General features: G+C 43.4%; 1 protein-coding gene across 1 annotated transcript in view; it reads left to right on the plus strand.

Moving 5' to 3' along the window:
- Positions 1 to 10,882, plus strand: part of LOC117743714 (phosphofurin acidic cluster sorting protein 2-like) — a 42,419-nt gene extending 31,537 nt beyond the window's left edge. Inside the window, exons 10-23 of the mRNA XM_034551468.1 lie at positions 866 to 949; positions 1,719 to 1,864; positions 2,017 to 2,149; positions 2,238 to 2,342; positions 2,541 to 2,647; positions 4,063 to 4,217; positions 4,297 to 4,407; positions 5,534 to 5,636; positions 7,583 to 7,625; positions 7,720 to 7,762; positions 7,988 to 8,126; positions 8,247 to 8,470; positions 8,810 to 8,923; positions 9,085 to 10,882. Coding sequence (XP_034407359.1) covers positions 866 to 949; positions 1,719 to 1,864; positions 2,017 to 2,149; positions 2,238 to 2,342; positions 2,541 to 2,647; positions 4,063 to 4,217; positions 4,297 to 4,407; positions 5,534 to 5,636; positions 7,583 to 7,625; positions 7,720 to 7,762; positions 7,988 to 8,126; positions 8,247 to 8,470; positions 8,810 to 8,923; positions 9,085 to 9,200 — 1,623 coding nt within the window. The 3' untranslated portion in view covers positions 9,201 to 10,882. The remainder of the gene's footprint in view (positions 1 to 865; positions 950 to 1,718; positions 1,865 to 2,016; positions 2,150 to 2,237; positions 2,343 to 2,540; positions 2,648 to 4,062; positions 4,218 to 4,296; positions 4,408 to 5,533; positions 5,637 to 7,582; positions 7,626 to 7,719; positions 7,763 to 7,987; positions 8,127 to 8,246; positions 8,471 to 8,809; positions 8,924 to 9,084) is intronic.
- Positions 10,883 to 11,689: the final 807 nt, after the last annotated feature.

Consider the following 11,689-nt stretch of genomic DNA (forward strand, 5'->3'; position numbering starts at 1 on the left):
GTTTAAATGTCTGGCAGCCCTCTCTGGTTATTATGGTTCAGGGATTCCCAAGGACCATGATATTCTGAGCATGAGTGCAATGCAGCTCCTGCCCCTGCAGAGGAAGAGGATGATAGGGGGGGCTGCAGTCCGTACCCTATTCACCCCTACAGCCCTCTAGTATTTATAAGGACTGAAACAGAACGACCTCTCCACCACCACACACACACACTATGCTCAGAGAGAAGATTGGATGGAGCAATGCCTGAACACCGTCTCAGAGATTTATGCCCCGTTGGAAACAACAAGGACAGAGAAAGAGAGAGAGAGATGTTGAGTGTGATGGTTGTAGAGGGAGTGCCGTTTATAAATATCAAGGAATCCATTTTAGTTTGTAATAAAAAAAAAATTTAAAAAAGCCTGGAGCATTTCAGACTGCTCTAGCCCTCTATTTTGCTCAATAAATGTCAGCAGACGAACTTCATAAACCTGTCTTGCAGGCGAAATAGAAAGTCTTTGATCTAATGTTGAAATTAATTATGCTAGAAGTTTCGAGATGCACTTAAACACTTTGTCATGCGAACTTGAGCACACCAGTGTGTTCATTATTCTTTTGGGGGCTTATGTTTCAGTAGGCGTCTGGGTGAAACATATAGGAGCTTTTAGAGATATTTATACTCCCCAGCTCTGCCACCGTCACCAAGCTTGACTGTCGAGCTGCCACTGGGAAATTGGCCAGATACTCATCCTAAGAGTGTTCAGTCTTGACCTGAGCAGATGGAGCATGGCACTACAGTATGGCGCTGTGACATTCTGTGATTTGTATTCACCAGAGAAGTGACCTCCGTGGTTAAAATGGTCTAATGCGTGTGTGTTTACCCTGCAGGCTGGAGACTTTCTGACCGTGGACAGATGTAAATTGCAAGGCGCCCGATACCAAGACGACAGCGTCACAGATACAATCGTTGGGGTATGTGTTTGGAACAACAGTAGTTTTACTCCTTTTGTTTTTAATTACATTTCCTTGAGCATCTCTTTCAGATAATTTTTTTTCTACCCTCTCCACCATTTCCTCCCATGAGTCTTAGTTGTTTTCCATGGGAAAAAAGTGAAAAGGGAGGGAGTATGCAAGGGCGGGCGAACCAACCAAACGGCACAGTCATCAAATATGGATCAGTGGAGCAGACAAAGCGGCCCCATGCTGGATAAATCCTGACTGATGAGGATTGAAAGAGGGCTGTTAGTGTTTGCTGTTGTCTTTGTGCTGGTCAGCCTAACCTTGTTCGACTACCCCCGGCGCCCCCTCCTGTTGCACCGCTCAACTAACCCAGTTCAAAGTGAATACCTAAAAACTGCAGGAACTGTTTCCCCTGCCAACTGCTAAGAAACCACAACCTTTTATTTAATAATCTCATCTTTTGTGGTGGGCTCGCATCATTATCTCCAACCTCATCAGCACAGCTCAATTATTTACCAGGCAAGCACCTCTCGCCCTCCCTCCCCACCTCAACTCGTTCAACTCTTGCTCTTAAAATGCTGGCTGCAGATGCACGCCGCGCAAAAGCTCAGAAAGACTACAGAGTGCACACCAAGACCTGCGTGAGACACTGACTGTAGCAGTGGTTGGTGATGGGACATGACGGCGCATGTGTTGTACGATTCTTGCACAGCCCCCTTGCCTCATCTTTGCCCCCCCCCCCCCCCCCCCCCCCCCCCCCCCCCCCCCCCTTTTGCGTTAGGAGCCCGAGACTGACGACAAGGGGCCAGGGCCAGGGCCAGGACCAGTGCTGGGGGAGACAAGCAGCTGGGATGTCAACACTGAACGGGTGACCAACACTGTTGGCAAGCTCTGCAAGACGGAGTCCCAAAACCACATGTCTCCCAGGTACACTACCAATCATCCATCTGCAAACATGCACACAAGATAATGTTGTGTCTACACATTTTTTAAATGGTTAACTTCTGAGCCCAGTCGATTAGGTTTCCAGCTCCGTCGGTCAGTACTTTGAGCTCCTTGTGTTTTTGGCTCCTTCCCAGCAAAGTGGAGAACAGGCTACAGAGGCGCCCCCGCAGCACCTCCATGAAGGACAGACAGAACTCCAAGGCCCAGAGCGACAGGACCAGCAGCATGGAGAGCGAGTGCTCCCCGGACTCACGGCTCATGGCACAGGTGAGCATGTTGCCAATGTGTTCTTCACATATATTTTTTTGTCCGATGGAGATGTGCTCAGACTCTCGGTTTCTCGTTTGTCTCCCAGGTTCCCAGGAAGTCTGTGTATGACCAGCTGAACCAGATCCTCATTTCGGATGAACGCCTGCCAGAGAGCATCATCCTCATCAACACTGTGGAGTGGCAGGGACAGGTGTGTGTTGTTCCTCTCCTCATATATTCAGTCGATGAGCTCGGAACCATACTGGACTTGCTCCACTTATTTCTTGACATTATCGCAAAAAGACAGAAATACAAAAGAGTACTGATGTACCGCAGTAGCACGTATCTCTCGATTCTTGCACACCCATTAACCCACCGTGTCCCTCTTATGTGTGTTTTTTCCGTGCAGTATGTATCCGAGTTGCTCCATGAGCAGGGCCAGCCCATTGTGTCCACCTGCTCTGCTGCCGATGTTCAGGCTGCCTTCAACACCATCGTCACTCGCATCCAGAGATTGTGAGTCACATACACACACACACACACACACACACACACACACACACACACACACACACACACACACACACACACACACAATTGTCGACCCCCACGCAGTGTTATCTCGATGCCTGTTATGGCGGTGTAGTCCAGGCCAAACTGTTTATGTTTATGGTGGCTCGCTGCCAGAGAATTCCAGGACGCTATTGCTCGCGCTGCTGAAGCGCTCTCTGTCCGTGAACCCGCTCCATCAGAATGTGCTCGTTTTGCCACAAAAAACTGAAGTTCAAGCCTCCTTCTCCCTTTCTAGGATCCATCTGCTCGGCTGCTCGTCTCCTCACGACCAGTCTGCCACATATATTTAGGTCCCGTTCTGTTATTATAATATTCCTTCATGCACCCTCTAATGCCTCAAATCCTGAAGCATTTAGTCCTTAAAACAGTTGTTAAAGTGACTTAAATATCTTGGAGCACGCAATTAATTAATTAATCGTAAGAAGTCAGATTTTTAACCCAGATTTTTAACCCTATTAGAAAAACACAGCTTGTTATCAACTGAAGAGTTATTATTTTGAGCAATAATGGACTAAGCTTGACTGGGTACTTTCTATAAGATGAAATTGGTCTTCTGTCTGTTTTAAAAGCTGTTGCAATATCTGGTGGCCGCCCGCATCCGCTTCAAAACATTGGTACTTGGTAGCGTGCTGCGAACAGATCGGGTCCAGTCTACATCCAGGACATGGTCAAACCGTACACCCCAGCCCGTTCACTTCGCTCGGCTTCTGCCAATCTGCTTGTAGCTCCTTCACTTCGAGCTAAACACTCAACAAAATCACGACTGTTTGCTGTGCTGGCTCCTCATTGGTGGAACGAGCTCCCCATTGACATCAGGACAGCAGAAAGTCTCTACATCTTCCGTCGCAAACTAAAAACACATCTTTTTCGACTATACCTTGAATAGGGAAGGTAGAGCCGTAGTAGCACTCTAGTAGCACTTAAATGTCCCTTACCGATAGCACTTTGTTGTTTAGCACTTTAGTATCACTTAAATGGCACTTACGGATAGTACTCTGTAGTTTAACGTTATTGAAGAAATTGTACTTGCTTGATTCTTGTTGTTCTGAGTTTGGACTCATGGTTTAATGCACTTATTGTAAGTCGCTTTGGATAAAAGCGTCAGCTAAATGACATGTAATGTAATGTAATGTAATGTTATGGTGCAACTTCAGAAATACTTGCAGTTACCTGCTATTATAAACACCATCTGGCTTTCAAAAAAAGGTGAGATCGGTTTTGAACCAGGAAAAACCCTGTTGACGGAGAAATCTTCAGACAGCTGCAGAGTCTCTCACACACTCTCTGACCCACATCTTTCATGATTTGGAACTGTCTCTTCCTCCTAATTACTCATTCCCCTCTCTTAACCCACGCAGCTGTAACTGCAATGCACAGACACCGCCGACGATGAAGGTGGCGGTGGCAGGCGACCAGAGTTATCTCAGCACCATCCTGAGGTTCTTCGTGGAGCAGCTGGCCAACAAGACACCCGACTGGCTCAGTTACATTCGCTTCCTGGTGATCCCCATCGGTAAGTCATCCGGGATTAGTACAAGTACTACATGGTTTCATCTTTGTTTTCTACTTACATCTTTTTCTTTGAACTCCAGGTTCTCATCCCCTGGCAAAGTATGTGGCCTCCTTTGACAGCCGGTTCAACAGCATCTTTATGGACACTGCATGGAGGGAGCTGTTCTGCCGGACGGAACGGCCCGCCTCAGGTAGGATGCATAGCTCCGGTTTCTGGCTACAAAGCAAGTCTGCGTGTCTAATGTTCAGCAAACTTGAAAGGGAGAGAAATTGGGTCAGTGGCTGATTGATGGGAGGGAGGAAGAGAATTTCCTCCTATTACAAAAGACAGCTAGAGCCTGCTGCAGTACAGCAAATGGCTCTAGATTATGGCATTATTCTTCCTCCCTGTAAAGTATCCACTGCTGCATCAGAACTTTACCTCAGCGACTGTTAAAATAGCAGTTTATAAGTCTTGGAATTGTTTGCTAGCACACGCATCTATGGTTAATCTTTTGTTCACATCCCTTTTCCTCAATTCTCACTTGTTCTGTCTAGACAAGCCTAATACTTCTCACCCATCCCTACCTATTAATTCACTTAATGCACCCCCGTTGGTGCCACAGTTACATTCTCACACGCCGTGTTGAATAATAATAATAATAATAATAATCCATTTAATTTATATAGTGCTTTTCAAGATACTCAAAGACACTTTACATTATACACCGTAGACACAGCTACGGGGAGCAATGCAGGGTTAAGTGTCTTGCTCAAGGACACATCGACTAGGGCGGGGATTGAACTGCCAACCCCTTGATTGAAAGACGGGCATGCTAACCACTGACCCATAGTCGCCCCACGAATCACCTCAAAACTGGTTTCAAGCAACAACAAAAACAGAAGAAAGAAAAAAACGTTCATCTTTTTTCGCTTATTCTTTTATCCTTGACATTATCTGCCTTCACAACACACAAGGTGGTGTTGGGATAGGAATGGCTGTGAGCGCTTTGAGCTGCAGAGGTAAAAATATGTTGTCATTAAAAATCAGCCTGTGTTGTTAAAATGTAGTGTGGCGCAAAGGTCTTCTGGCTGACTGACACGCAATTTATCTCTTCCTTCCTCTCATCGTATGGCTGACTTCACCCACGTTTTCAATGACATTGTATCCCCCCCACCCCTCTAATTCAGAGGAATATAAATGATTAATGCGCTTTGTCTTCGGTCGACCTGTTGTATGTGAAAATTAACATGTGCATCAATTGTTTTGCAGCTTGTTAGCCTGACATGAAACAGGAGAACCGTGTTGTTAACAATCTGTCTCCCCGCTCCCTGCAGACAACATAGATGTAGCAGGACGAGTCGTTCAGTATCTGGTCGGTGCCAACATGTCCCACCAGTTCCCCATCTCAGAAGCAATGCTCACCTACAAACAGAAGAGGTAAAGTCACTTTTAATTCTTTAGGTTTGAGCATACCCGCGTGCTGCATATGTTTGTGTATACACGTATGTTTTGTGCTCTTTTTAAAGCATGACTTCTAACTTGTGAGTACCGATATTAAAGTCCAACATGCCTATTGTCTCATTGAAAATTAATCCTAGAACAAATATAGTTAAACCGCATGAGGAAGATGTTGAAATGCATATGCATGCAATATTAAACACACACACCAGTTTGCTGTGATTAGTGGTGATAGTGCGCCGCAGGTTAGAGTTTATTCTGACATGCATAAAGGAGTCCAAGAGACGCATGTCCTCTGGTCCATTTCAAGTAAAACTGATAATCATATTTCATAGAGTAGTGCAGGCCTCAGACGACTGGGTTGAAGATGGCCTTTGTGGAAGCGGTCTCACAGTCACAGACACACTCCACAGACAGTCCGTTGCATTTCTGTGTGCATTTGTTGTTGTTTTCTTTCTGAAATTTGACCAAACCCCTCCCCTGTTTGTAAAAACGGCTTCCTATTGGTCAGAAGGTACTACACACAACACAGTTTTAACACTGTTGCATTCCTTCTTCCCCCTCTCCCTTTTGATTTGCATTCAAGGAAAAGAAGTTTGTATTTTGATTTTTACATCAGGTATCTAATTTAACTCTTGGTTTTTGTTTTGACCCCCCCCCTCCCCTATTTTCTCTCCTCCATTTGGCTTGAGCTCCTTGCTGTGTCTTAACATTTCCCTTCTCACACTCTATACTCACTGTAACTTCACTTTGCACTCTGTCCTGACTTGTGTCTTTGGTTTGGTGTGTCTTTTGGTTCTTACTTTTGATTCTGTCCTCTGTGTTGTTGCTGTGAAGATTTGCCTAACAACCGTTTTAAACGACCCAAAGTATTTACAAATTGGAAACCAGTATTTTTACAGATTTTACATTGACTTGAAAATGAACTGCCGACCTGTATTGGCTCACCCGTAGGAGTGGCTACATAATTCACTCAATATTTGTGATTGCTTTGACTACTGCGAGGCCGATCAAGTACTTTAATATCAGTCAAAAGAAATAATACCATTGGTAATATCCATGGGATATTTCCCTCTCATTCTAACCTGCATGAATACTTCTCTACTACTCTGAAAAACGTATGTAATGTATTTCTGCATGTATGTATAAAACAAAGTTATGTATCACCTACATTTACAAAGGACCGGCAGTCAAGTTTAATATATCTTTTTGACCCCATATAATTGTTACATTACATGATGTTACAGCTTGTGACGCTCCGTGGGGCTTACCTTGTAATATGTAACGTCCCAAAAATATAATAGAGCACTGGTGCTCGAGGTGGTAAGATTGCTGGGGATTTTAGCCGTGTACCTGCACTAGAACGTGAGGCAGCAGCGTTCCTCGTCACCCTGTTTGCTGTGGATGCAATGCATTCTGCAGGCTAGTTGCAATGCGATTTGCAGAAAGATAACACAATCTCCAACGTCTCCCTGCTGAATCACTATTTTTTGAATTGCTGTGGTCTGCGTGTGTACTGAACTTTATTTGACGATGACTGCCGTACTGTTTTTTTTTTTTCCCCCCTAACTTTGTTTAGGCATGTATTGTTTCACCGGTGACTCAACACTAGTAGTGTAAAGACGCCGGCTGGGCCCAAACTATCGCTTTTAGTCCCATGTTTAAAAATGACTCCTAGTACAGGCTGATGAGAAAGACCCCTTCTTCTCTTGGTTGTAAGGAGCGTCCCCCCTCCATTCATCTCATTGTAACATAACCCCAAGATGACCCCATTCCACCCAAGCCAGTCATGTGCCATTTCTGCTGCAATGGGACATGGTGCGGGTCATGCCACAGCCATCTTCCCGCCAGGACCATTGAGTGTTGAAACCCCTCCCCCTTCACCTCTGGTCATAATTGCAGCCTCTTTATTGTCTCGTTTACAGCCCTGATGAGGACTCCTGTCAGAAATTTGTGCCATTTATTGGGGTAAGATTTTATTTTGTGCCGGACAGAATTGCTGAGTCTCTTTGTGTTTCATCGAGTCTTACATTGAAACGTTTTTTTAAATTTGTTCTTGCAGGTTGTGAAAGTTGGGATTGTGGAGCAAAGCCTCTCAACTTCAGGTAAGGAAGGGCTTTGTTTGTTTTTTAAGGTGTCGTAGTACTTTGTTCAACATTGCACCGTTGATGAGACCGGAACCTAACGAAACACAAAGGTTTCTCCCTTGATCCTGATTCAGATCAGGAGACTCCAATATTCTTTTATTTGTTTACTTCATTGACTGGGTTATGGCTGTTTTACTTTGAAGCTACATTTATGAGACTATTCCTTCCCTCCCCGATTTGCAGTGGACTCGGATGATGCGATGGGGGTTAACACAAGCATCGTGTCCTCCCCAACACCCCCATCGGCTGGTCCGTATGGGAAGGAAATAGGGGGCACCCCCCCGCAGTCACCGTCTGTGTCCACCGCCCTCTCTGGAACTGGGTATGACAATACACACACACACACACAATTATCAGCAACAATACTACATCCTATTCTTTTTTTAAATGTCTCACCGTTAGCTGTGTGAGTGTTTCTGACTGGGCCTGTTTTCCTCTGTAGCTCTCCGTGTTCAGGCAGTGAAGTTATGGGGCTGCAGGTGGACTACTGGACGTGGCAGGGCCCCGAGAAGAAGAAAGATGGAGAGAAGAGAGACGTGGGACTGAAGAACACCCTGAAGAGTAACTTCCGTTCACTGCAAGTCAGCCGCCTGCCTTGTGGAGGGGAACTCACCCCCCCACCCAGCATGGCCATGACCGTGGTCACCAAGGAGAAGAACAAGAAAGGTACAGATGATTTAGCATTACACTTCTATAGTGCGTTCACTCTACATAGTATGTGGAGTTTGTGCCTGCATGTATACTACATTAGCAAGAATAGAATGAGACGTGAGCTTACTCAACGGCCCCACAATGCATTGTGTCTGGGTGCCTTTGAGACCAGCTGTCAGTCTTGTGAGATTTTGAGCCAAGCTGTTGAAATGTGTCATTTCATTTTAGGTTTTAGTATGTTTTACTCCCCAAGAACTGGCAAGCAACCTACTCCGATGTGTAAAATTGGTGTACAAAATAAAAAAACAGTATGTGTAGAAGAGTTTATTTATGCCTCCCTGTTTCTCTCAACAGTGATTTTTCTCAGCAAGAAGCCCAAGGAAAAGGAGCTGGACTCTAAGAGCCAAGTCATTGATGGCATCAGCAGGTTGATCTGCACAGCCAAGCACCAGCACACGATGCTGAGAGGTGAGGCCTGCATGCAGCCACAGGACCCCCACAGCTGGGGCGACGCTGCCATCTGGTGGCGCTGTGCGCCATAACAAATCCAGGAGCGTCTATCATGAGATGTGTAGCTGTTGCTTCACTCATTCCTGCGTTCTGACTCTGAACCTTTTTTCTGTCCTCAGTCACTATCGATGGAGTGGAGTGGAACGATGTGAAGTTTTTCCAGCTCGCCGCCCAGTGGCCAACGCATGTCAAGCACTTCCCGGTGGGGATCTTTGGTTACACTAAGCCTGTGTGACCGTGGCCACCGTCCACCCACCCGACCTTCACCAGACTCTCGGCTGCACTCATCTCACCGAGAGGCGACAGAGAAGTAGAAGAAAAGCCAACTGGCCCCCGGCAGTAATAGTTTTCCTGTGGAAATCTTGCTGACTCAACTGCGTGTTCAATACACACATTTCATGTTGTCAATTGGATGTTTTTGATGTCGACGTTGTTGGGTGTTGTTTTTTTACACACTACGAAAAGAACAAGTACTATTTTGTAAGATTTGTGCTACCGCCTCTTAGGTATCCTGAGGTCTTTTGACAATTTGCCACATTTCGATAACGGCAGCTGTGTTTGCACTTTGTTTTTGTTAACATTTTATTATTTCTGTGAAATCCTACATTTATTGTTACACTATAGACAATGGAGGAGTGTGATGGTGACGTGCAGTGGCGTGTGTGAGATTGTTTGAGACGATGTTTGTGTTGTTGAAAGTTGGAATATTGCTGTGAATCTAGATGGAATCCTTCTATTCAAACTCAGTGCGCCGTTTTCTTACTCGTACCTTTACGTTCTCAAAAAGGTCAACTTATATAGAATGTTCTGTTTGCCCCTATTGATTTTTAGGACACCGCGTACCTAAAGCAAACCCAAAAAACAATAACTGAAGTATATTTGCAGGTAGCTTTAATGAATGTAGCTACAGAGCATTTGTAACTAATCGGTTCGTTATTGTACGTGCTTAAAATGTTGTATCCGTGTACATTCAGGCTGTACTACACCATCTACTTAGAAGCAGAGTAACGTGACACCACAGAACATATTTACATATTTCAACTAGCAGCAGCTGAATGCCAAATTTAGTTGTGACTACTAACTGTCGTATTGTTTCAACCCCCCCACCCCGATGTACTGGCTTACCTGAGTGGACGTCTGCAGCGAGCAGTTACTGGAGTTCTCCAGATGTGCCAAAGTCAAGTCTGTTTTACAGCGTAACCACCAGAGAGCTTGGCTTGGCCAAACTTTGTATTATGTTGAACAGAAAACTCAAATCATACATGAAGTGCGTGTGGTCCCCGTGGAGATCAGTATTTAGATTACTGAGATAATCATCTCGACACATTTACCAGTTAGTGCGCCACATTTTTGGCCAAATGTAATCTCCGATTAAGCATTTACGAGACGCATGCACATCCTAGCCAAGCAATTACCGGTGTGTCCTTCTGTGACACGACCACACCTGGCCTCAAACACACTGATGGGTTGGTCAGTCAGTATTGTGGAGGCTTGCTTTGGGAAAATGAGTTGGACTTTGGCCATCGTGTCGAACGCAATGCAAGTATTTGAAAAACTTGATGAAAGGTGGATGGAGTCTTGCCAGATGTCCAAGTCACTGCCTGTGTGTGTGTGTGTGTGTGTGTGTATATAGGTGTGCTATATGTTCGATGGTACTCCTTGAATAGTATTACGTGAAACTTTTGCAATAAGAAACCTTTGGACAAAAGGCCTTCTGTATGAGGTAGTTGTTGCTTTTTTTTTTTATAAAAGTGAACACTTACAAGCTTTGATTGGCTGGCTTTTTTAGTAATGTATATAAATGTATACATATAATTTTGGGAATTGCTCCCTCCCCTCCCACTAAATTGAAAGCACAAATAGCTTACCTTTTATTTCTTGATAGAGATATATAGATAGATCTAGATAGATATCTATCTATCTATATCTATATATATATATAGATATAGATATAGATATATATATCTAGATATCTATATAGATATATATATATCTAGATATCTATATAGATATATAGATATATATAGATAGATATCTAGATATATATAGAGATATCTATATATATCTATATATATATATAGATATCTATATATATATATATAGAGATATCTATATATATATATATAGAGATATCTATATATATATATATATCTCTAGATATATATATATATATATCTCTAGATATATATATCTATCTATCTATATATATATATATATATATATCTAGATATATATCTAGATGGATGGATAGATAGATATATATATATATATAGATATATATATCTCTATCTATATATATATATATATATATATATATATCTCTAGATATATATCTAGATGGATGGATAGATATATATATATATAGATATATATATATCTCTATCTAGATATATATCTAGATGGATGGATAGATATATAGATATATAAAAACAACTATGAAGTCTATTTGTACAAAGTAAACACTTATTAGGTATGTCATTTCCCTGACTTTGTAATGCACTTTCATGTGGTTTTATACATATTTTCGCTCAAATTGAGACTGTTTTTTTTAGAGGTGACGCGTTATGTTTGAAATGTAAACCACTACCTATAGTCAAGAGAAGGCGGTTCTTTTGTTTCCTAAATGGTCCTTTTTTCACAAGGACGTTCATGTTGATGGTATTCGAGCGCCCTGAGGTCTGGGAAAAACCCGTCACGGCTGTCTTACTTTGTTTTGCCACTTGA

This window comes from Cyclopterus lumpus, chromosome 15, assembly GCF_009769545.1.
Source record: "Cyclopterus lumpus isolate fCycLum1 chromosome 15, fCycLum1.pri, whole genome shotgun sequence".
NCBI classification, from domain to species: Eukaryota; Metazoa; Chordata; class Actinopteri; order Perciformes; family Cyclopteridae; genus Cyclopterus; species Cyclopterus lumpus.